Below are 26540 nucleotides of genomic sequence, written 5' to 3'. Positions count from 1 at the left end.
GCTCGATCCCACAACGCCGGGATCACGCCCTGAGCCGAAGGCAGACGCTTAACCGCTGTGCCACCCAGGCGCCCCAGAGAAATGAATTTCTGAAGCAGTTGACATCAGTGTGTGGATCTGTAAAATGGGAATCGCGATGCCTAGCTCATAGAATNAAGTTGAATTTCTGAAGCAGTTGACATCAGTGTGTGGATCTGTAAAATGGGAATCGCGATGCCTAGCTCATAGAATTGTGAGACTTAAATGAATGATCATGGGTAAAGAACAGCGTCTGACACATAGTTAATAAGTACTTCATAAATAAATGGTTGACTGTTATTTTCTTTATAATAATCATTTTTAATTTTAAAAAAAGGCTCAGCTCACTTCCTTCTGGGCCGGAGCTCCTGACAGACCTGAATGTGTCAGGTTGTTCAAGAGCTGAGTCGTTTGTCCTGACTGACTCTCCTTCCCTCTCTTCTTCCCTCGACCAACCCCTACCTGTCCCTCAAGACTCAACCCAAGGGTCACCTCCTTGGGGACTCTTTGCAACCTCCTGGGCTCCCAGGGTTGTCTTACACCATCAGAGTTCTTGGCTGCCTGAACAGTGCTACACTCTTTCCCCCCAGATTCCAGGTCTCCTGAGGGCTCCATACCTCGTTCGTTGCTGCATACGAAGCTCCCTCAGTGCATGCAGATGCCTGACATGTAGTACCCGATGAATTAATGTTTCACTGATGAATGAATGAGCAAACTCTGGTAATTACTTCCTTACTGGTGCCCCTGCTTTCTCTCTTTCAAGAAACTCATCCTGTTCATTGCAACCAAATTCGCTCTCTGAAAGTAGAGTTCTGTCGCTCACCTGTGCTTCTCAAATTTTGCTGTCAGTGCACTCTAACACTGGCAGTTAGGGCCCTCTACAAGATGGCTTCTATTTAGTGTTCCAGCCTTTTCTTCTATTTTCCCCAGATCTTGTATCTTATGCAAAACTAGGCTGTTTTCACTCCCTTTGTGCCTATCCACGCTGTCTCTTTCTGCTTGGAAACACCTATCATCTTAACTGCCTGCTGTTCACCCACTCATCTTCACCTGTCACAGTCCCATGACCTTGGAAATCCCCTCAAATGCTACCACACAACAATTCCAGAAGCTTTTTGATCCTTTTTCTTTTTTAAAGAATTTGTTTTTAAGTAATCTCAACATCCAGCATGGGGCTGGAACTTACAACCCCGAGATCAAGAGTCACATGCCCTAGGGACTAGGCCAGCCACACCTTGATCCATTTTCTAAACAAACAAAAGTAGGTTTTCTCAATCCTCCTTTTCACCCTATACAACCTGCCATGAACTTCTCTCCTGAAGAAAGATTGCCCTTTATCCACCAACTTACTTACATACTTGTTTTTGATGACAAGTTCCTTGACTCTAAGGATTGTGTCTTAAATGTCTTTGTAAACCTAACAGCATCTAGAATATTGTTACTTATTGCTTCTCACAAGTGTTTGAGGAAATGAGCAGAACTGAATATCAGTTAAATCTGGTTCTCCTTTCTGCTTGCCTATTTAACTTCTAGGGGCTGAGGTAGGAAGAATTAGGTTTTAACTCTTGCTTTTTGACTCTTAAATATTTTTCATTAACTTTACATTGACATCATGTTGTAAACACATTGTATTAGGTATTCAATAAGCATGTTTAATGGATTGAAGATTAATTAGTAGTTTGTTTTCTTTTTTTTTTTTAAGATTTTATGCATTTATTTGGCTGCCCACTCAGCAGGGAGTGTCTTTGTCTCCCTGTCTCTCTGCCTCTCCCCCCACTCTCTCTCTCTCAAATACATAAATAAATCTTAAAAAAAATTAAAAAAAAAAACCCAGAAATATCCAAACAATGGAATTGTTTTCAAAGGATTTTTCATCCAATTTTTAAAAATCATGCCAGTGTAATGATTGCAGAATGTTTACTCTAAGGAATAGTGTGAGTGGTAATGTGTGGTCTACAGCAGCAAATGACTGGTTGCAACAGCACGATCCACTGACTACAAGGGAAACTGGATTCAGCGGACCGCTCCGCCAACATCATGGCAGGCTTACTGTCAGTGCCAAGTTGGGTCGTTCTTGGTCATTTACATGTTTTGGTGGGTATCAGCTATGCTAAGACATTGAGTTTCAATTACACATAGAACGTGTTACTTGCTAAAGCACCATTTTCAGTTACTGTGCTGGGTTGTTTTTTTTTTTAAGATTTTATTTATTTATTTGAGAGAGAGAAAGAGATAGTGAGAGAGAGCACAAGCTGGGAGGAGAGGGAGAAGCAGGCTCCCAGCTGAGCAGGGAGCCCAACGCTGGGCTCGATCCCAGGACCCTGAGATCATGACCTGAGCTGAAGGCAGATGCTTCACTGAATGAGCCCCCCAGGCATCCCCAGTGTGCTGTTTTAGAGTTAAGAAAGCTAAGCTTTAGAAACATTATTAATCCAAAACAGATTTTTGGATAAATACTCTTCTCTTGTTCCTAATAAGGCTGTTTTTTCAATCTCGGTTTTATTCAAACCAGTAACTCCTCTCTTGCAAAATTGCCTTGAGAACAAAATGGGGTATTTAACACAGAACCTGGTATAGAGTAGGTACTAAATAAATGTGAGCTCCCCTCCTCTTCATAGACCTTGAACCAAAATGGGGAAAAAATAATATTCATAGAATAAATGGCTGATATTCACTGAGGACTTACGTATGTGTCGACCCTGTTATATCCAGAGATAAAAAGACAGGTAAGGTGTAGGCCAAGGGCTCATTCTCTCGTAGGAGAGGCAGACATTTAAACCAGTAATTACTGCAGAGCGTGGTAAGTACGACAATGGAAGTATATATAAGCATTGCCGGTAACTCGAAGGAGGGATGAGTATCTTGCCTGAGTAAAAGGACTGTCAGGAGAGTTTTCAAAATAGAGGTGATGCATCAGTTGAATCTGTAGCAAAAGAAGAAAGGATTGGGTTCCAGGCAGAGGGAAAGCATGTATAAAGGCACAAAGGTTTAAAAAACAGAGGGAGGAAAGTAACTCAGGACTCTCTGGAGGCCTAGAATGAGTGCATCTTAAATTCCTTAAGGAAGACTTGTTGAAGGACAAGCCTGGAGCCAACACGGTAGCAATTCCAGCTCCAACTGTATGTGTTGGAGCTGCCGGGCTTAAGTGTCCCAAGGTTGGTCACGGAGTCTCAGTGTATCCAGGGATTGAAAGTGGTTTGGATGCTCTAGTCATGGCCTGGAGACCCAGAAGATGGGCTCACAGGGGCAGAAGAGGGCCAGACCCTCTTGTACAAAACCCTAGAGACTCCTTGTAATGCACCGAATGTTTGATCCGTCTCCCACATGTTGAAGCCCTAAGCCCAATGTGATGGTATTCAGAGATGAGGCTTTGGGGAGATAATTAGGGTTTAATGAAGTCATGATGGGGCCCTCATTGATGGGATTAGTGCTCAGTCTCCGTAGTTAGAAAATAACTCGGCTTTGATAGAATCGTGTTGGCAATTTTATCTTAAAGATAGCTCTCTTTCTCTTTTTGCTTTCTGTTATTCTCTTTCTGTTCCTTTCTGATGAGGGAAAAAAGTATCTCCTTATTTGTAATTATCAAAGAATGCAATCACCATAAAACTGCTTTAAATTCCCTTGAGTGCAAAACCACGTTATTCACATTATTCACATGATTGTTGCATGAAAGTGGAAGGAATGAGTGTCATAGAGAGGTGGTCTGCGCCTCATCTTTTCTCTTGTTTTCTCTTTGCCTTCCTCTTTTCTCTTCAAAAAACATGACTTTTATCAGGGAATAGTTCCCTTGTTCATCTTGGCCTTAATGAGAAGCAAAATTTTAGAGCAGCATTAAATGTCTATGCACGGTAGCATCTGAACTTTCCACAGTGGTAGGGAGAATCACTAAAAGCTGCGTATCATGCCCCTAATTCCTTATTTGGCTTATGTGCAAAAGATTATTACTGCCAAACTGCACATTAGGATCGCTAAACTATTTTTGAAACTGTTTTCCTGTAATACTACTGCAAATACTTCAGGCCAAGCGATAAAAACGACGAGACCCAACATCTTATTTGATAGTGTTTTCTTGCCAGTGTGGTTTTAGATTCCCCATTTGAAGGAAGAGGTTTTACATTGTAGTTTGAACTACTCCTTCAAAACTACATATTTGTGTAAGTGGTAAGTATTTTTCTCTTACTTAAAAAAAAGAATATCAAATAACTTTTAATAATTAGATTACCTTTCCCCACAGTGAAAGGACTTAGTCTAGGAATAAATAGTGTCCTATTTTGTGTGGCTTCTATTAGCCGTGGGAGGCTCCCACCCAGGCTGCTAGGACCCTACGTATTGCTAAGAGCTCACTGATTCAGAAATCATGAAAAAGCAAGAGTGAATTACAGAATATGTAAACAGCTACTTATTTTTCTTACTCCCAGTGTTTACACTAACCCAATAACCATGTGAACGCGTTATAATGCATATCTTAATGGCTGGATAAAAACATTTTCAGTAAGTAGTGTTGAAAATCTTTTGCTGCAAACTACATCTAACTGTTAGGTGGGTTGTGCTGTCCTGATAATCTTGCTTACCTGGCATCCTAGATAAAGAGGTAAACCAAGGCAAGCTCAAATGACCAGAACTTGAATTAATTCAGGAATAGCCGAGGAATTGCAATTCCAGAAACACAGGCTGGGCTGTATTTCTGGGCAAGGAGTGCAAAGAGGGGAAGTCCAGCCAGAGTCGAAGCAGTAAGTTCATTGGCTTGAGGATGGGGAGAGACTCTTGGCAGATGTGCACTGGTCAGGAGATAGGACTTGGCCTTCTGGAAGGCAGGCATTAACCGGAAATCAGTCAGTCGCTCATTTCTTAAGTTCCGCTCTTCTGAGGACCGTGTGTGAGATTCTCCACCTCATAGCCTCCGGCCGCATCTTAGATTGAAATCCTCTCGCACACCGTTTCCCTAACAGATTCCCTCTACAAATCCAGCTCACAGGTACCTTTAGCTGAGGTTCAGTCATAACAAGCAGTGTGGAAGGTGTGTCGTCTGAGGACGTGGCCAGCGAGACTGTGCTCTCCAGGGGGGTGTTGGTCGCACAGCCTGGGGTAATGTCCCGGCAGGCCTGACGCTTGGTCATTCTTCGGCACCTACTGTCAGAAGCCACGTGCCAAGACTGCATGGGAGCCACATCGTCACTGGGCTGTGACCCTGCCCTGTGGGGTTTACAGGTTGGTGAGGAAGCAGCTCTAACCAAGGCAGCAAGTAGATATGTCATTACACACTGTGACAATTGTCGGGAAGGACTCAAATACTGTGGAGTGCTAAGTAACAAAGGGGGGCACTTAGGATAGAAGGGGCAGGGAGGGCCTCAGCGAGGAGGCAGCCTTTGGGCAGAGAGCTAAGGGAACAGGGGCAGCCTTGCAGCAGGACCTCCGGGCTGGGGCCAAGTACGGGGGCACAAAGTACCCTGAAAACTGGTGCCTTTCTCATGATTTCGCCATTTACCAACAAAAGGCAACCTCTCTTTCTGAGTATAAGAGCTCAGAATTTGTACTTAAGGTAATGGGACGACTGATTCTTGAAAAGCCAGAAACAATGGAGAGAGAATGATGGAGGGAAGAACAGGATGCAGAAACCACAGGAAGTCTGGATGAAGGTCGCAGAATGCTGCTAAGAAAGCCCTATTAGAACAAATAGAAACACAGAAATAAAACCTGGTTTTATAAAGAATAAGCTTTATGAGCAAGACGGAATTAAGGCTGGGTTCTTCCATTCCCATTCCTGGGGACAAACAAACATGTGTTAATAGCTTTTTAAAAATAGAATGGAAATTCTACTGAAGCCCATCAGGGAACAGGAAAGAGAAGGGCCCAGAAGGTGCCGGCCATCTGATGCCAACAAGGCAGGTCTTTTGAGTAACTCCTTATGCTTTTATCACTTTACCCTACTCTCAAATTTGACTAGACTGAAGGGCTTCACACACAGTCCTAGCAGTCTGTACAGCTGCTTAGTGACTTCCAGTCTTCTGTGTTTATTTTGGTGTCAGATTTTTATTGTCAAGGTCATTCTGAAGATCTGAAGCTTCTGAACGAGGCAAAGTTGGTAAATAGCCTTGGTCTGTTATGTCTTATATCTTTTTTTTTTTTCTTTCTATTCCCTGGAGGCTGCCCTTCTGTGAATCCCCCTCTAACAGGATGTTGTGGTTTATTTTTTCCCTGCCCTTTGCCATGTGGACAGCCAGAGTCTTAACCTTTTAGTCCTCTCAGGCTTTGTGGTGGGTTCCTGTTTCTCTGCTATCTTGGAAACTCCTGCCTTTTGACTGTGGTGCTTGCGTATTCATACCCTTGAAACCATTAACTCTTCAAGCAGACCAGCTGTGCTCTGAGGGCTCTTTGTTATTTCCTCAATATAGTTTTCTATTTTCATCGAGCAAGACCTATGCTTGTATTTCCAGTCATTTCTGTTGAACTAATGCAGGACTAACGAACCCCGCACAGCCTGCAAAACCGCCAGCTCCCCAGGCCGGCCTGTGAAGACAGGGCAGTGGGGCAGATGGAGAGAGGCACTCACTCAGAGTCAGGCCTAGTTGTGTGGCACTGGGGGAGTCACCTCACCTCCCGAGACTTGTTTCTTTGTCTACAAAATGGTGATGAGACAGGATCTGGCCACAGAGGTCCCGGTGTTCTGCAGAGAGGCATGGTGGGGGGTGGAGGTGGGGAAGACAGCGAAGTGAGAGGTGAGCGTGGTGGCGGGGCCCCCAGGACCAGGCCCAATTGTTTGGAGAAAGTATTTTGTGGCTTCAAAACCATGCGACTCTATCATTTCTCTCTATAGTTCTTTTCAACTTTAAATACCTCAGATTATATGAAAGGATGAGAGTGTTGTGCCTTCCTGCTTCGAGACTGCTGGAGACGGTCTACGTGAGCAAGAAGGGAAGTGGATTCAGAGCCTGCCCGGGGGCTGGGGCAGTCAACTGAGTCTCCCATGGGATTAGAAAGTAATGGAGTTTATGCTCTAGATTCGGTTGTTGGTCTGAGACAGAAGATCCACAGGAAAGCAGGGTGGCTCATATCCCTTTGGAGAGTACCCATGCCGCGCCACGGGGTTGGGTCAAGATGAAAGACAATAGCAGGTTCTTTGAACTTAGGCTTGTGGTTCTTGCTGGGAAGGGAAGGAACACTGGGTGCCGTTGGGTATATCCTGGCCACGGTCCCTTGCCAGATCCCAGCTCCTCACTTTTTCCTTTCTCAACAAGTCCTGCTTTCTTTCTACATCAGAGAGCAGTTAAAACAAAGAGGCAATTCTGCAGGGAGCCGGCAGATGATCTCTGACTTGAGCTATATATACATCTGTGCCTGGGCTATGTTCTTTCCAGAGAAGAATCCCCACGAGTTAGAGGGCATGATTACGACATCGGACCTTGCGGCCTGCTCAACACTTCAGCCAGGTTGGATTAAGCAGATTCGTTACTGGTAATGATAGCAAGACATGGATAACGTATAGAGTTTTTTAAAGATGGACAAGAACAGATTTAATGCTTGGAAAAGCATTAGAAGACAGCCTTTGCATTTCCTTTAAGTCAAGGGAAATAAGTTTAATTATTAATTGTGATGAGTCTGGAATATGGCCTTTTTATAGCATTAGAGAAAGGATTTCTGGCCTGTGAGGAATTTGATATGAACTGGAGGGTAAAAATCTTCCTGGCTTGCCATGGGAAGTAAAGCAAAATGTCCTATTTCCATTCACAGACAGTTAGAAGATAGGAGAGGAGACGAGGAAAGAAGGAATTAGGAATTACATGGCATCACTGGCCACAGAGTTGACTGTCTTGTAACTCAATCACTTACAATCTGATTTCCACAGCAATGGGACTTGGCCTGTTTTCTGGCAGTTTCCTCCTGTCTTCCTAAAATTTCCCCAGCCTTCGTTCACTATACCTCATGTCTTCTCTTATCCTCCAAGTGTAAAACTTACGGGTGTTGTGATCTTCCGTGGTGTTTTTTACACGTGGATTTCTCAGGGCACAGCACTGAGAAGTGGGGTACACAGTTCTTACACCTGTGGAGAACATCTCACCTCCATCCACAGAACACAGGGGGATCGTGCATCTAAGGAAATGATTGTCTTTTCCATTTCTTGTGCACAAATAAATCACAGATATTATAGGTATTGGTTACTTGATTGTACAAATAAATTATGGTTGTTATTTTTCTTTTATGAGATTTTTGCTGTCCTTGGGTTAGTTTGTAAACTTGTTAAAGTTCATTGGGCTGTGTCTTAATATTCAGACTCTGAAGTAGGGTCTTATGGACTCATTCCCTTTGAAGCAAAATCCAAAAAGGCAGTCCCAGCCTCTTCATTAGGTTTGATCAGGGTGGGCAAACTATGGCCTGCGTCTCAAATCTGCCCCACTGACTGCTTTTTTATAGCCTGTTAGTTAAGAACAGTTTCTGTATTTTAATTTTATTTATTTATTTTTAAGTAGGCTCCAGGCCTGGTGTGGAGCCCAGTGTGGGGCTAGAACGCATGACCCTGAGATCAAGACCTGAGCTGAGATCAGGAGTCAGATGCTTAACCGACTGAGCCACCCAGGCGCCCCAATTTCTACATTTTTAAATGCTTGGGGGGGGAATTAAAAGGAAAATAATATTCTATGGCATGTGAAATTTATATAAAATTTGTATGTTTTTATAAATGCAGTTTCGTGGGAACACAGCTACATTCCTTTATATTTTTATATATATATATATATATATATATATATTTTAAAGATTTTATTTATTTATTTAACAGAGATAGAGACAGCCAGCAAGNCACAGAACACAGGGGGATCGTGCATCTAAGGAAATGATTGTCTTTTCCACTTCTTGTGCACAAATAAATCACAGATATTATAGGTATTGGTTACTTGATTGTACAAATAAATTATAGTTGTTATTTTTCTTTTATGAGATTTTTGCTGTCCTTGGGTTAGTTTGTAAACTTGTTAAAGTTCATTGGGCTGTGTCTTAATATTCAGACTCTGAAGTAGGGTCTTATGGACTCATTCCCTTTGAAGCAAAATCCAAAAAGGCAGTCCCAGCCTCTTCATTAGGTTTGATCAGGGTGGGCAAACTATGGCCTGCGTCTCAAATCTGCCCCACTGACTGCTTTTTTATAGCCTGTTAGTTAAGAACAGTTTCTGTATTTTAATTTTATTTATTTATTTTTAAGTAGGCTCCAGGCCTGGTGTGGAGCCCAGTGTGGGGCTAGAACACATGACCCTGAGATCAAGACCTGAGCTGAGATCAGGAGTCAGATGCTTAACCGACTGAGCCACCCAGGCGCCCCAATTTCTACATTTTTAAATGCTTGGGGGGGGGGAATTAAAAGGAAAATAATATTCTATGGCATGTGAAATTTATATAAAATTTGTATGTTTTTATAAATGCAGTTTCATGGGAACACAGCTACATTCCTTTATATATATATATATTTTAAAGATTTTATTTATTTGACAGAGATAGAGACAGCCAGCAAGAGAGAGAACACAGCAGAGGAGTGGGAGAGGAAGAAGCAGGCTCCCAGCGGAGGAACCTGATGTGGGGCTCGATCCCAGAACGCCGGGATCACGCCCTGAGCCGAAGGCAGACACTTAACGACTGAGCCACCCAGGCGCCCCCATTCCTTTATGTATTGTCTGTGGCTGCCTTCACACAACAATGTTGTTGAACGCTTGTCACAGATGCTGTATGGCCCACAAAATCTAAAATGGAAATTGGGCCATTTACAGAGAAAGCTTGCTGACCAGGAGGTTTGGGTAATTAGAACAACAGTTGGCTCTTTCTCGCTAGGCACTGTGCGGAGCAGCTCCCAGGCATTGTCTTATTTAATCCTCATAACAACCCTGTGATGTGTACTCTTACTGACATTTTACAGATGAGGAAAAGGAGAGTCAAGAGGTTGTGCAATTTTCCCCAAATCAGACTGCTGGTCAGTGTCAGAGCTGGGATTTTTTACCCACATTTGTCTGATTCCAGAGTCCAACTGTCACCCACCACAGACCACCATCCCAGTTGGGAGCAACACCCATGAGCACCTTGCCAGGCCTGGGGTAGAGGCCACAGATAAAAATTGTTTATTTGAGATCAAATTTTTTTGTGTGAATTTATTATTTGGGGATTTATGTTTATGCCTCTCTAGTGAGTGCGCATAAGTTCCTTAAAGATAGTGACCTAACCAGTGCAGTGCCAGCTCATAGGAGTAGCTAAATTAAAAGCTTGCTGAACAAATTGGGTAGGGAGTAGAGAGAGAAGGCAGGAGAGATGGAGAAGAGAGACAAGAAGGGGAAAAACATTATCAAGGAAGAGTCAGGGTGCCCCCATCATTGGCCCGCCTGGCCATGGCAGGACGGTGACTCACCACATACCAAGGCTCACAAGGATCAGTAGGACACCCTGGGCCTGGTCCGCCCACCTGGACCCGCGTGCATACCCCTTCTGCTGTGGCCTACCTGCTACTATTCTGCTCCTGCTTCTCTTGCCTCTGGTGGCACTGTGGCTTCCTGGCACCCAGCCCAGACACATCGCCAAGCCTCAAGGTAGAGAGCTAGGCAAGTCAGTATTTGCTTTAGAACATGTCCCTTTAGAGGAGGATATGAGAGCAAGGCCTCTCATTCTCATGTCCAGAGATGATGACTGTCATCAGAGGGGAAANCATCATTGGCCCACCTGGCCATGGCAGGATGGTGACTTACCACATACCAAGGCTCACAAGGATCAGTAGGACACCCTGGGCCTGGTCGGCCCACCTGGACCTGCGTGCATACGCCCTCTGCTGTGGCCTACCTGCTACTATTCTGCTCCTGCTTCTCTTGCCTCTGGTGACACTGTGGCTTCCTGGCACCCAGCCCAGACACATCGCCAAGCCTCGAGGTAGAGAGCTAGGCAAGTCAGTATTTGCTTTAGAACATGTCCATTTAGAGGAGGATATGAGAGCAAGGCCTCTCATTCTCATGTCCAGAGATGATGACTGTCATCAGAGGGGAAAACTAATAAGGAATCATTTCTTTTTTTTTTTAAGATTTTATTTATTTATTTGATAGAGAGTACAAGCAGGGGGAGCAAGAGAAGCAGGCTCCCACTGAGCAGAGAGCCCAACGTGGGGCTCGATCCCAGGGCCCCAGGATCGTGACCTGAGCCGAAGGCAGAAGCCCAACTGCCTGAGCCACCCAGGGACCCCAGAAATCATTTCTTGTCTTATCTTTCCAAGGAGGCTGCGGACTCTAAAGGCAAGAAGCTCGCTTCCACTGGCAAATGAACAGCACAAAGGAGCAGACCTTGTTTCTCATAAGAACAAGGGGCAGGTCCGGGGCTGGCCTGGAATTAGGAGTTAGGGTGAGGACTCACCAAAAGCAACAAAGTAGCGCTCCAGCCTCTTACTCAACTGTGTCAAGCCAGCTAGCCCACCGCAGCACTAAGTGGCTGAGAAGGCCAAGCGAGGCTGTGTTCAGCCGAGGGTGGTAACAGTGTATAGATACATCTTTTCTGAGTTTGCATGACTGCGCACTCTCATTGATTTATTTCTTTTATTTGGCAGAAAAGAAGAATTAATGGGGAGTAGTGTATTAACTAATCTATTCGTTCATCCAAAATAAATAAACAAATGCTTATTGAACCCCTACACGAGCCAGGTTCTAGGAATACAAAAGTAAATCATCAGGCATTTCTAAAAAGAACTCAGAAATCTCGTAGCGGCAGCACTACTAGTGGGGCTACTATAGAAACATATGTGTCGACTGCTTACTATATATCAGGCACTACGGTAGGTTCTCTCCGTAGATGAAACATGTAATGATCACAGTTACACTGTGAGGTAGGTTATTGTCCCCTTTATATGGATGAGGAAACTGAGGCCCGGTGAGGTTAATTTATTTACTCAAAGTCATAAGTGGCGGAGCCAGGATTCAAACCCACCCTGACACTAGGGCCCATAGTCTACACTGCATCACACAGCTTCGGTATATAGCACTTGAGACTGCTGTGTGTTAAGCACAGTGCTAAGAGCCTTGGATACGGTACCATTTAACCATCGGGACAGCCTTATTAGATATTTTACAAACGAGCTTACAGAGGCGATGAGCAGCCTGCAGGTAGAGCAAATACAGATGTGTCTCCAGAGTCTGCGCGTGAATTACAGTATCATGGTGGTTTGATTCTAATGTGATATGGGATGTGTGACCAGCGAGGCATGGTGCCACATACACTGCTTAGGAAAATGCTCTCGCTTGATTCCATGTGTGGGGGAGGCGGCCTTCGGCCGGCGATCTCAGGTTCCTCTATCCTCCTATTACGTCTCTCCACGAAGGTGCCCAGACTCCTACTTCAGTATCACCCTCCGGGTTAGAGCGCTGAGCTCAAGAAGTCCTCTTAAATGCAGGCGTGCGGGCGTGTTAAGGGGACAAAGTCCCACCTGAACTCCGTCGCGCCTAGGTCACGTTAGCGCAGGCGCTGGCAGGCAGGAGAGCCGAACCGCAGGCCCAGGAAATGGGAAAGGGCCACAGTTGGGGCACCCCCATAGCAGGGGAGGGGGCGGTCAGGCCAGGGCGATCCCCGCGGCTCACAGCTTTTATTGCTGTCCCCGCAGGCCTGACTCCCTTCTCTCCCCCGGCTTTCCCATCGCCAGCCCTTGAATCGGTTACTTTACAGAGTGGTCCTGTTCCCCGATGGGAAGTAAGGTTAGAAAAGGAAACCTACAGAGAAGGGAAAAAAGAGTGATTCATAATACAAGCAGAACTGTGGGCGCCTGGGTGGGGAAGGCCGCCTGCTTTTCTTCGGCGGGGGCGGGGCTCGGCGCCCTGGGGGAGGAGCCTGTTGCCGTGGAAACTACCGCCGGCGGCGCCCAGCCCCGCGGTGAATGCTCTCCGGGCTCTGCTGGGCCTGGGAAGCCCGGAGTGGCTGAGATTGGTCCGCGTCCGTGACTGTTATCTTAGAATAGAGTCCTAGCCGTGGCATTGTCTGGTCGACAGAAATGAACAGTTCTCAAGTTCCCCGTGCACTACCTGCTCGTTTGCAAATAATCCGTTTTATGGGGGTAGAGAGGAAGCAATGTGCGGAAAGGGGAGGCAGCGCCTAGCAAGGCCTGAATGGCGGCACACCCACGTCAGCCACCGGCTGGCTCCCGGCGCCGGGCCCTCGGGGTTCGGTCCGGCCCGGCTCTGGTCTGGGCGCGGCCTCAGCCCGCTCAGCCACCGAGGGACCTCTGCGGTCTAGAGGCCCGGACTAGCTCAATCCCAACCTGCTAGTCTGAGCCCCTGCCCTGATTTATTAAACATGGTAAACCACCCAAGCACGCAGGAACTTGGCCCCGCCTTGTGTTTAATTGTCAGAATGAAAAGTGTGATCATGAAACTCCGCTGAAGGGAAAAACAACACATGATGCTGATATGCTCATCAGTGTGGACATTAATGTAATTAGGAATCCAGTGAAGCCTGGGAGGTTAACTTCCCGGCGAACTCAGGACAGATAAGAGTCAACTATGAATTATCCAGGCCAGACCATGGCCGAACAAGAGCGTTTTGTTTGCTTGCTTTTGCTTTTTATTTCTGCTATTGTCAGAGCAAGACAAAGAATAAGAAGGGCTAGTGTGGCGCTGGGAAGTTTGATATATCGATGGATGGCAAAGCCTTGTGTTTTGCTTCAGGCTTCTCTGTAAAGGACATCTTCAGGCTGAGAAGGGGCTTGGGAAGATCAATGGGAAGGAACTCAGACTGGGTAGACCAGCAGCACTGCCGTGGTTGTGGGTTCCAGCTGCCCATCAGACTCACAAGGCACAGTTGACGGTTAGGAAATATTGGCATAAAATACAGACCAGGAGATATGGCACCTTTATCCCATTGGAGACCCAAAAGGTTACTTTGCCCCCTTACCCACTTACGGTATGTACCAGGGATGAGAGCCAAGTTGTGAGGTGGTACTACTCCCTTCCCCCCACCAATCTGTTATGTCATCCGAGTTATGTAGCCACCTCACAGTCCTACTGGTGCACCCCACAAATGATGCATGCATAACATTTCCTGTTTATCTTTACTGTTTTCAAAGGAACACTGCTGTGGGAAAACCAGGTTATTCTCAGGTAGGCCTGCATTGGCCCAGGCTTCATGTTAACCTTTTACCCATGGTAGGTGTTGTGGGTTGAATTGTGTCCCTCAGAAAGATAGGCTGAAGTTCCAAACACCATACCTGTGAATGTGACCTCACTTGGAAATAGGGTCTTTGCAGATGCAATCAAGTTACGATGAGGTTGTACCTCATGTGAGCGGGTCCTAATCCAATAAGACAGGGGTCCTTCAAGAAGAAAAAAGAGAGACACAGGAAGGGAAGCACCATGCAAAGACACAGAGACACACAGGGAGATGCCAGCCACATAACAATGGCAGAAGAGACTGGAGTAATGCCCCTACAAGCCAAGGAATGCCTGGGACTACCAGAAGCTGGAAGAGACAAGGAAGGATCTTCCCCAGAGTCTTTGGAGGGAGCTTGACCCTGCCAAACTCCAGTTCACATTTACTACACAGTTGCTCCTCCCCTTTGGCCTGGTCATGCAACTTTTCTTTTCTTTTCTTTTCTTTTCTTTTCTTTTCTTTTCTTTTCTTTTCTTTTCTTTTCTTTTCTTTCTCTTTTTCTTTTTCTTTTTCTTTTCTTTTCTCTATTTCTTTCTTTCTTTCTTTTTTTTTTTTTCTTTTGGTGGGGTTGCTCTCTGTGTGGGGTGGCAGGGGCAGAGGGAGAGAGAGAATCTTAAGCAGGCTCCATACCCAGCATAGAGCCCCATCTCACAACCCTGAGATCATGACTTGAGCCAAAATCAAGAGTGGGCCGCTTAACTGACTGAGCCCCCCTAGTGCCCCACGTAACCTTTCTGAAACTCAATTTCCACTATAATAACAATGATGCCTCCTCTGTTTCTAGATTAGCTTTGCAGATCAAAAAGAAAAATGTATTATGAAGGTGCTTTCTAAATTATAAACCAACAATCAGGGGCACCTGGGTGGCTCAGTCACATGAGTGCCCAACTGTTGATTTCAGCTCAGGTCATGATCTCCAGGTTCTGGGATCAGCCTGCATCAGGCTCCCCGCCTAGCAGGGGAGTCTGCTTGGGGATTCTCTCTCCCTCATCTTCTCTCTCTGCCCTGTCCCCTGCTCGTACTCTCGGTCTCTCTCTAAAACAAATACATCTTTAAAAAAGATAAAAATAAATTATAAACCACCAAATATGAAGAATTGCCTCTCCCTACTGCTCCAACTATTTTCCAATTCTGAGATGAACATTTACCTTTATATCATGTTATGTTACTCATTTGTTTCTAGAAGGACTTTTGTCATTCTCTATCTACTTATTGGATATCTATTATGTGACGGGCACTGTGCTAGGGGCTAGGGAGTTAGAGGTAAAATATGGAGCCATCAATAATTTTCAGCAAAGAATGCCATGGAGCACATAGGACTAATGCCCAATCTCGAATGGAGGCTGGAGGGTTTGGGATTGGAGAAGGAGGCAGGGAATTTTTCTTAAAGTGAATGGTGTCTGCTGAGTTCTGAAGAATTCAATGGCGTTAAACAGGGGAAGGAGTCAGGAAAGGAAAAGAGCATTCCCAGCAGAACAAATGGAATGTGAACCTAGAGATTAGTGTTTCTTTCATTTTTTTTTTTTAGAGATTTATTTATTTATTTATTTGACAGAGAGACAGCCAGCGAGAGAGGGAACACAAGCAGGGGGAGTGGGAGAGGAAGAAGCAGGCTCCTAGTGGAGGAGCCCAATGTGGGGCTCGATCCCAGAGCACCAGGATCACGCCCTGAGCCGGAGGCAGACACTTAACGACTGTGCCACCCAGGCGCCCCTGAGATTAGTGTTTCTTGAAGGGAGTGCTATTGGTAATTTGAGGGCACAAATGTTCTTGTGTGCGACTCTCCCATGTATTGGAAGATGTTTGGCATCCCTGCCCCCAGTTAACTAAATGTTGGGAGTACCTGCCCACTCCCTGAGCACACAATCAATATGACAGCCCAAAATGCCCCCTGACATTTCCAAATGCACACCCCACCACTCATGGAGGGGCCGGGGGAGGTATCATTTCCTGGTCCAGAGCCACTGTTAAAAACGCATGGTGACATGTCTTGGAACTGGAGTATGACTGGGGAGGACAGAGGTGAAGAAAAATAAGGAAGGCAGGAGCCAGATCATAAACAACCTTGTATGCCATCCTGAGGAGTTTACTTTCTAGGAAAAATGTCCTTGATCGGGGTAGGTAGGCTGTATATCAAGGGCTTTGGGTTGAGCCTGGCACATAATACATGGTCAGTACATTTTGGATCTGTCTCCCAGGATCTTGTCAAACCCCATTTAGTTAACACAGGTTCTGTTCTTTTCCTATTCACTCTCTGTATGCTTCCTAAGTGTACATAGCAGTCAAAGTGACTGATGACAGTTAACTCGCTAATGTCTGTTCAACTGGAAGGAAACGGTGGGGGAGGGGAAGACAGCTCCAAGAAGTCAGTGGGGTGTGCAGCATCCTCCATCCCAAGGGTCTGGGGCGCTTCTCTGCTCTTGCAGCTTTATAATCTAGCTGTGTGAGGCCTCAATTAAGCAAGCTTGGCCTCAGAAAGAACCTGAGCCGTGGTATCCCAACAGCCACTACCACCACCGTCCACCTGTTGCCAGGGAGTGACAAGGAGAAGATGCTGTGGCCTGCTAACACCTCCCGTGGTAACCCAAGGCCCAGTTTGTGAATAGTTGTATTCCTCTGCCAAGACATGCACCAAAAATGAGGCTGCATTTTCCTGTAATAAATAATGTTATGTTTGTTAGGTTGCAGATTGAGTCCTCCAAACTCATCTACCCATATAGTGGTGAAGCCATAGTGTTGAAGGTATTTGGAACCCAACTGTCCTATATAATGCTGTTTCCAAGAAAGAGATAGTCCCAATTCTGGGTAAAAGATCAGAAACACATATGACCCGCATCTATTCTATCTTCACCTAAGGCTCTAGCCACCCTGAACTACTGCTCTCAATTCCTGTGAGCCATCTCTTGCCTCCAGGCATTTGCCAGTGCTGTGCTCTATGCCTGAAATGTACCGCACAGCTCCCTGCCCCAGCTGTTCCCTCCTGTGGGCTCCCAGATCCTCCTCATCTTCTTCCTGTCAAAGCACTTACCACTCCGTGTAGCAATTGCCTGCTTACTAATCAGTCTTCCGCCCCAGATTTCAACCTTCCTGAGGGCTGAGGTCCTCAATGCATACTCAGTGCCTGGCACACACCGGACATTCAACAAGTGTTCATTGGCATGAGTGATCGAATGAGTAGTAGACCTTCTGTGTATACAAGCCCAGCAACAAGACCAAGGATCTCTCCCATTTTTCCACCATCTTCTGAGAACAGAGACCCACTCCACCTGTGGGCCCCAGAGTTTGGGCTGAGTAGAGGAAGAGAAGGAGAGAGGCCAGGAGGATGCCATGGGGAGAGGTCAGCATTCAAGGGATTTGGCTTCAGAAAGAGCCAGCAGCAGCACAAGTGGGAGGAAGAGGGACTCCCACCATACAGGTCAGGCTCCTTTGTGATGGACTGTCTTAGGAAGAGGACATGGTAAAATGGAGTGGGGGTAGCCTGCTTGTCGCTTTAGGAGTTAGTGCTAATTAAATTGTAAACTTTTACAACAGAACACATGTCCACCCAACACCTGTACGGGAATGTTTATAGCAGCATTATTCATAATAGCCAAAAAGTAGAAACAACCCACATGACCATCAGCTGATAGATGGATAAACAAAATGCTATGTCCATTCAATGGAATATTTTTCAATCATAAAAAGGAACAAAATACAGATACATGCTACAATATGGGTGAACACTGAAAACATTATGCTAAGTGAAAAAGGCCAGACACCTAAGACAACATATTATATGATTCCATTCATGTCCAGAATATATAGGGGGGAACTATAGAGAGTAGATTAGTGGTTGTGTAAGACTGCGGGGCGTGGGAAGGTAGGGGTGATAGCTTAATGGCACAGAGTTCCTTTTTGAGATGATGAAAATGTTCTAACATTGGCTGTGGTGATGGTTGCCTGCATCTGTGAATATACTAAAAGCCATTGACTTGTATAGTTTAAATGGGTGGATTGTATGGTATGTGAATTATACCTCGGTAGAGTTGTTTAAAAACAAAACAAAACTTTTTTTAAGATTTATTTATTTATTTTACAGAGAGAGAGCACGTAAGCAGGGGGAGGGGCAGAGGGAAAGAATCTCAAGCAGACTCCTGCAGAGCAGGGAGCCCTGATATGGGGCTCAAACCCACAACCCTGAGATCATGACCTGAGCTGAAATCAAGAGNGGTATGTGAATTATACCTCGGTAGAGTTGTTTAAAAACAAAACAAAACTTTTTTTAAGATTTATTTATTTATTTTACAGAGAGAGAGCACGTAAGCAGGGGGAGGGGCAGAGGGAAAGAATCTCAAGCAGACTCCTGCAGAGCAGGGAGCCCTGATATGGGGCTCAAACCCACAACCCTGAGATCATGACCTGAGCTGAAATCAAGAGTCAGACTCTTAACTGACTGAGCCACCCAGGCACCCCACAAAACAAAACTTCTAAAACAGGATGTTAACCTGGGTTTTTGAGAACTAGGTACCACCTGAAATAGCATGGCAAAATTGGCATGTCCTGGGTCTGTCGATTTCACTGGATTCTCTATGACCCCACTCCCCCAAAGGTAATCATAACTGCTCTGCGGAGCTCAGTGCCCCGTTGCAGGGCTCAGTGCAATCAATGCCTGACTGCATGGAAAGAACGTGATGAATATTAACGTAATAAAAAATGAGAATTAACAATTTTATTTTCTAAAAAGATTTTATTTATTTATTTGAGAGAGGGAGCACAAATGGGGAGGAGCAGAGAAAGAGGCAGAAGCAGACTCCCCGCTGAGCAGGGAGCCCTACATGGGGCTCGATCCAGGGTCGCTGGGATCATGACCTGAGCCCAACACAGACGCTTAATTGACTGAGTCACCCAGGCGCCCCAACAATTTTATTATTAAATAAAATGTTTAGTGTCCACTTTTAAACTAGTAGCTAACCAACGTATAGAATACAGTATGGTTCCCTGACTCCATTGCTGTAGAAAAGGGAACAATTGTTAAGTTCCATTCCGATATGTAATCTTTTTAAATTCTAAAGTATTATTTGTAATATGAGGATCTAATTATTTTTATATGGCTATTTTATCATTTTTAATTTATTAAACCCTTTAAAAAATAAGTTTAGTCACCTGCTAGGAAATCAAGTTATGTGTGTCTGTAAGGTTTGTCAAGTTTCTCAACCCTTAACTGAAAAACATTCCCATCATCAGAAAAACAAGGGGTTCTGTTCACCCCTGAAGCAAATGAATGTACCACATGATTTTTGTCAAATGATTAGAACCACAAAAAGCAGAGGAATTTCATTTGCATTATTCGTCTTTAAAGAACTGTATTTTACAGACCGGGTTTCTGGGTACATACCAAGAGGGGAAAAGATAGATGCTTGTGGAACTGGGCTGTTTGGCATTTCTATAAATTTACAGTTGTTTTTCAAGCTACTGAAAGCCTAAGGAAACAGATGCTACGTTTTTCCTAACATGGAGAAATGTGTGTTCGCACACTCACCCAAAACACACCTCTCAATTTGAACTCAGGTATCATACGCTTCGTTTTCCTTCTAGAATCTGTTCTCACTGCATCCCCCTTTTGCTTATCAGCACACCCTCTTTGATTTGTAACTCCCTGCCGGTCCTTGCTCCGGGAGACGTGCGCGGGTGCCTCTCCCCGGTTTAATCGTGCAGCCACATTCTGGGTGATGGACCTGGGCGGCCCAGCACGAGAGCGTGGAAACAGCTGACTGCTGACTCAGAGGGGAAAGCAAGCCACCCGCGAATCTCGTTGCAGCTCGCTGCTGCATCCCTATCCCACAATCCCTTGCCTGGTTTGCTGCAGTCTTTTCAACAGACGCTGAGTGAGAAAAAGATGTCCTGTAAGATAAAGATTGATTGGTTTGAATACCGAAAGGGGTCTCCCACTTGTTAATGACCCAGAAACATTCCTGCCGACTTTCCTGAGCCTTCTCTCTTTTCCTCCATTTTTCTTCCCCTCTGTTCTGTTCATGAACTGGCACATCACTACACAGAGCAGAAGATATGCTGGGCTTCTGATGATGGCTGCACTGCATGGTAGGGAATTTTAACCAGTCTCTTTGCATGGTGCTTCCAAACTTGGGAGGGTAGCAGAATGTGTATTGTTCTTTTGGATTGCCGTGGAGCTGCAGCCACAGGCTTGGGAGGATTTAATTCTTTGCCTCGTAGATTAGTCTGTCTGCAGAAATGGGTAGGTCCTAAATGTTCCGGTTGCTGAGTGTTATGCCAGGTGGATAACTGATTTCTCCTGCTCTCTCTATTCTGGTTTTTTCTTCTTTTCTTTTTCTTTCTTTCTTCTTTTTCTTTTCTTTCTTTCTTTCTTTCTTTCTTTTTTTTTTTTTTTGTCCCCGCCCTTGTCTCTCGGTGATGCTGCGTGCTCTGTAACTATCAGATAGAGGGAGACCCACTCTTTGCTTAAACAAAGGCACCAAATTAAGAATAGGGAGAAAGTCGTGCAAGATTTTCTTCCCAAGTTCCTAATGTGATCTGACTAGATTTTTATTTTTACTTGTCTTCCATTTTAATGTGTATTCGGCTTATTTTAAATAGAAGATCTCCCCTACCCCCACCCCCACCCCCTAGCATTTCTCCTTTGGGGATGAAATATTTAAGTTGAAGGATTCCTTCCTCCATACCCCAGGGTGGAGGAGAATGTGCGGATCGACCCTTCCCCCACCGGGTCCTCTTGTCGGAGAACCCTGGGGTTGAGTGCCACGGTTCCCAGTTACCATTGGAAACCCATTCATTCATAATGCATGACTCGACCCTCTGAATTCTGAATGCCATTGATGATCGGCAAATATGCAGAAGATGATTTGTTTTTGTTTGTTTTTTTTTTACATTTTCCTCTGCTTTTGAAGTAGACTCAAATCTGGGTGGAGTTCAATGGTAGTTTTATACAGGGAAAAAAAAATCCTTGGGTTGGACCTTAGGTTTGCTTCCTGAAACAGTGGATATGATTTTTCTGACAGCTTTCTCTACTAGTGTGCCCCGCCCTGTCATTATTCCTTATTTTGGGAGGACAGGAAAGCAAGTAGAAAGACTACTTATTTTAAGCTAAATACTGAATGTTAATAAGTGGATTTCTGAACCAAAAGGCAGAATGATATTTCTATCTTAAGATAGATTCAGTGTCATTGCTTTAAAGAGCAGACCTGGATTCAGAATGAAGCACTTTAAAAATTATTAGTTTGTAGCTTTGGCTGAGATGGAATTACTGAGATTTTATTCCTCATGAATAAATTGTTAGAGGTTTTTGTTAATTTTTTTAGATTAGAATATGTAAGGAGAGGCATTGTTTGTCCAGATTCTTAAAATGATTTCTTAAGTATTAGGATTCAGCTCTGCCTCGTGTGAACCTGTTTTCTGGTGCTTTTCATTATTTTCGGGCAGATGCTTTAGCAGCACTGTTCCTAGGGCTGTGATGTTAAATAATGCACACCCCTCCCGAGCAAGCACACAATGAGAAGTTTCATGTGTGCTGTGGTATGAGAAAGCAGCTTTTTGTTACAGAGACGTGAGTAGTGGCCTTTCCTAAACCTCTAAGTATTTCTTCCCAGTTTTCTCCTAGAAAGACCCAAGTGATTTGCATTGGAAAGATTAAAATAGGACTGAATGTACAAATGTTCTCTGATAGAATGTGCCTGTTTCGAGAAGTACGAATGCATGGTATATATTCCATATATTTTTAAAATGGAGAATAAAATCTATACATATTTTTCACCATAGTTAATATTATAATCCTGAGATGAGGTTTTTTTTTTTTACTTACATGATAAAAGCTTGGTGGATTTTGTTGCTTGCGAAATAAGTAAAAATATTCATTCTTTGTCTTACTAAGAATTGAAAATGTCCTTCATTTGGATATTTGGAGACATTAATTTCTCCAAACGTACGATTTTCTTTTATCTATCTTTAAGTAGAAGAAATTATAAATGTGTAGCAATTTAAAAAAATTTAACCTAGGTTTAATTTTTAAGACTCCCTTGTGCTTCTTTTCATTATCTCTTGGTTAAAACTAAGACTTGAATGAAACATTTGCATGTATTATTGAAGAGAAATACTTCCAAACTTTAAAAAATTTGCTGCCAAATCATTTACTCTCATCGTTTTTTTCTTTAAAACATGTGACTGAATTACATCTAATTGTGGCATAATTTTAATTTGCACACACCTGTGATCGCTTTTTTTTTAAATGTCTGATGCCATCTGTGCCCTTTATTACTTATGTAAGGGTTTTAGTGTCAGAATAGAATTTGTTCTATAATGGGGTTGGCTATTAGAGTTCTCTGAATATTATTCTTGTGCAGGTTATCTGAAATTAACAGATCAGGTTTCCTCCTCAAATTTGAAGGTTTAGATTAAACCAGATACTGAGGGAAAAATGACCCCAGTGTAATTATTCAAACTGCACCATGGAAGGAGCCTTCATTACTGTTATCTGCATGCTAGTTTTTCTACCCTCCTTTACCCAAGTCAGCCCTTATGTTCACAATCGCCTGCATTCCTCCATTAAGTGTTTTTTATTCTTCTTCTTGAAAACGTGTTAAGGCAAACATTTATTCTAATCAACCACAGAGTTAAATAATGCACTTCCTATCCACCGGGGGCAAAAAGGGGTTTGCTGTTGTGTGGGCCTATGCCTTCTGAGGTTCTGAAATAGAGTCAATTTCCCTTCCCCCTTCTTGCTAACCTCACCCAGCTTCCAGAGCTTAGGGCCTTGGCTGTCCTCTGCCTCTTTTGTGGTCCTAGAATATGCAGCCTCCTTGCAGTCCCAAAGGAGAGCAAGGGAGGAGACTTGGCAAGGTGATGGATGTGCGGAGAGGGGACCCCAGCATCCTGACTGTCCCAGGGCACTGTAAGATGAATGTCGATTTGCCTGACCACTTAACGCTCCATCACACAGACTCAGCCTTCTGCAACTTAGAAAACCCAAAGCAGATCCTAAGAACTGACTTAATTATGTTGAAAAAGGTGAGGACTTTTATGAAGAAGGCAATGGCAAACAGTTATCTGTACTAAGAAGTAGAGGAAATAGGTATACATCTCCTAAAGACAAGTGGGGGGCTTGGCATAAATCAGCTTCCATGGGGTAAAACCCAGCAACCTAGGGAAGCTGTCATACATCCGACCCTGGAAATAAGAGGAACCCTTGGAAAATTTGGGCACATCCTTGCCTGGAGACAGAAGTTAAAGTGGATGGCCTCCTGAATAGACACCCACTCACCCCCAAACACACACGTTCATGCACATACTGTCATGAAAGCTATTGCATCTGGCCTTCTAATTTACAAAATGGCCCATTTGGGATACATGCTTGATTTAACCAGAAATAGGTCACCCTGTTTTAATTTCACTGAAGATTGTCCTCTTTTCTTTCTTCTTTTTTTTTTTTTTTTTTAAGATTTTATTTATTTATTCAACAGAGAGAGAGACAGCCAGAGAGAGAGGGAACACAAGCAGGGGGAGTGGGAGAGGAAGAAGCAGGCTCATAGCAGAGGAGCCTGATGTGGGGCTCGATCCCATAACGCCGGGATCACGCCCTGAGCCGAAGGCAGACGCTTAACCACTGTGCCACCCAGGCGCCCCCCTCTTTTCTTTCTTCTAGTCAAGTCCTCTGTTACAATGCAAATTCAGTTACAGGTGAATAATAATATGCTCATAAATTTTCAAAACTAAAAATACCTTGTTTCTTCAGTCATGTTTTCACCTGGGCCTTGAGCTCTAGGTACCACCTGTCCTGGCAGTACAAGAGAGAACATTGTGAGTTACAGATAATTCTAGTGGTTCGACTTTTTCTTTCTATAAATCTACCAGAAGATTTTTAACTTCTTGGGAAGCTGATTTTAGCATGTCTGCACCATTGTCATTGGTCCAAGAACAGCAAAAATGTCACATTGCTAATAAATAAAGCCAGCCGAGTGGCAACAGAGAGAAGCAGTAACCCACAAATGCCATAAAATTAAATAGAAGTGGAACCTAGTGCCTGTAGGAGGGCACATTATCAAATATGCTTCCTCCTATCCACAAATCACATGTTAAAGTTTGATTTTCTAAAGGAATCTTGACCTGTTTCCCGACCGTGTTTCCTAATCCAGCCAACAAGTTGTCACCAACTCTCTCCCCTTCTCAGGAAGAGGGCTTTCAGTCTGTCGTTTGTCTTCCACCCTCCCTTCCTGCTCTCCCGCACTCTGGTGTCAGCAATGAAACATTGGGATCATTTTCTGATCCAAATGGTATAATCTGGGGTGGGAATTGCGGTCTCAACCTTAGAATTGTGGACACAGGCATTTTCCTTTTGGTTCCTCTCCTCCTCTCAAGTTCTGTTTTTCCACTTGGTTGTAGTTTCCACAAGTTCTAGGTGATTTGAGAACATAAGCCAGGAAAAACACCAGAGATGACATGAGGCAAGAAAGGCTGGGATGGGGTTTTCTATGCCCAAAGATTCTGTCCTGTGCTCATTGCATTGTTGTTACCCTCAAAAGCTGTGGAGTTGGCACACCCCACTAGTGAGGAATTTATGTGTCAACCTTCTTAGACTTTGTATTTCCACGCAGATGTGTCCTCAGTGGTTCTCAATTTCTTTTCTGCATCTGTGAGTGTGTTACAGTATGTCCCTGAATATTTATTTACCCTCTGGCTGATGGCTTATCTTGCTGGAGATTAGACGATCACACGAGAAGGTAGGTACCGTCTTGTGTCAAATGAAAACATTCGCATGACTGGTGACGACCACGCTCTTTATTATGTAAGTCAGCCCACAGCACTCTTTTCTAGTCCTGGGACTGAGTCCATTCCCATGCGATACTTGACTTGTTCAGTTCATTCAAAGAAAGAATGGGTGTCTTTCATGTACCAGGCACAGTTCTAGGTGCTGGGACTTCTGCAGTGAGCAGTCAGACAAAAATCCCTGCCTTTGTGAATCTTACATCCTAGAGAGGTGGGGAGGAGCCATCGTGCAAGATAAACATATTGCCTTCTATATCGGAAAGTGACTGGTGCTATAGAGAGACATAGAGCAAGGACTGGAGATGGCAAATGCAAGGAGATGGTGGGGGGGCAAGTTTCACTTTTAAACAGAATGGTCCGATTGAGAAGGTGCTATTGAGAGGAGGACTGAACCCCTCTGCAAGCAGGATTGCTGCTGGTTTTCCCCTGACAGGGAACCTCAGCCAACCTCCCCGCATAGCAAGAGCTCTCATAACTGGTTAATGTCAATGGCACACTAATGTGGGCTATTTCTGTAGTTTAAAAAGGGCTCTGCTTGCCTTCCCTTCTCTGTCATTTCCTGTCCATTGGCCTTTTGTCAATACGTGCAGTGCTAGTTCCTACATCCAAAAGGATTCAGGTTCCATCAGAGACAAAGTCCACCCCTGGCATGTTTGGGGGTGCTGTCCTCCAGAAATTGATTTTGTAGACCTCCGGGAGAAGAGCAGTTCTGTATTCTGATCTCTCTTATTAGCACGTGCTTATTTCTGCTGGCCCTGTGAGTAAGAAGGATCTCCGACACTTCAGAAACCATGACGGGGAAAGGGGAACAGCTTAGAATCTAGCACAGTATTTATTGCTTTTCTAATCAAACGACCAGAAACTGTGGGAGGGGCCAAACACTTTGATTAAAGGCTGTCATACATTTTATGTGTATTCCTTGCGGCATATTCAGACTGATGGAAAGCTTCCCACAGTGCTTATTAGTACTTTCTGTGCCTTGATTTTCCTCAGCACATTAGCCCTTTAGGAGTAGTCAAATTGTCTTTCTATTGTGAGTATCCAGTTATATTCAGGAAATGATCATTACCCTGGCAAAGTCGCGGTTTGGGGACCTTCGGGGGTTGGAGAACTTTTGTGTTGATTCTGAGAGTCCTGCAAATCCAGTTGTCTTCAACAAGTCACTTGTGACAGATCTGTAATATTGTCATGATTTTAAATCAGTGTTCATGAGTAAACTTAATTTACCATATAAATTAACAATACTGACTCTCACCTACTATGATAATTATCATAAAATTAGGATGAAAATTAGAATGAAATGTTTTTATTTCAGTGTTGGAGAATAAAATGTCACTTCAGGAAATTTCATTTAGCCAACATATATCATTTGATTAAAACAAATGTTTTTTCCTTGCCCAAACCCTAAAATTCTAAGATTAAAAAAAAAAAAACTAGGGGCGCCTGGGTGGCACAGCGGTTAGGCGTCTGCCTTCGGCTCAGGGCGTGATCCCGGCGTTATGGGATCGAGCCCCACATCAGGCTCCTCTGCTGGGAGCCTGCTTCTTCCTCTCCCACTCCCCCTGCTTGTGTTCCCTCTCTCGCTGGCTGTCTCTATCTCTGTCAAATAA

General features: G+C 44.3%; 1 protein-coding gene across 10 annotated transcripts in view; it reads left to right on the top strand.

Annotated features, from left to right (window-relative positions):
* TRIM2 (tripartite motif containing 2) overlaps positions 1 to 26540 on the top strand; it is a 159584-nt gene that overhangs the window by 77862 nt on the left and 55182 nt on the right. Inside the window, exon 1 of one of the 10 annotated variants that reach the window (XM_019808978.2) lies at positions 19877 to 20238. The exons of 8 other annotated variants lie outside the window; for them this stretch is intronic. In XM_019808978.2, coding sequence (XP_019664537.1) covers positions 20236 to 20238 — 3 coding nt within the window. In that variant the 5' untranslated portion in view covers positions 19877 to 20235. Of the gene's footprint in view, positions 1 to 19876; positions 20239 to 26540 lie in introns of those variants that run through there. One more of the 10 variants, XM_019808977.2, reaches the window with a different exon arrangement.

Source organism: Ailuropoda melanoleuca, chromosome 5, assembly GCF_002007445.2.
Source record: "Ailuropoda melanoleuca isolate Jingjing chromosome 5, ASM200744v2, whole genome shotgun sequence".
In the NCBI taxonomy this organism is placed as follows: domain Eukaryota; kingdom Metazoa; phylum Chordata; class Mammalia; order Carnivora; family Ursidae; genus Ailuropoda; species Ailuropoda melanoleuca.
The sequence above is the reverse complement of the archived record's forward strand: the minus strand, read 5'-3'. Positions and strand labels throughout refer to the sequence as shown.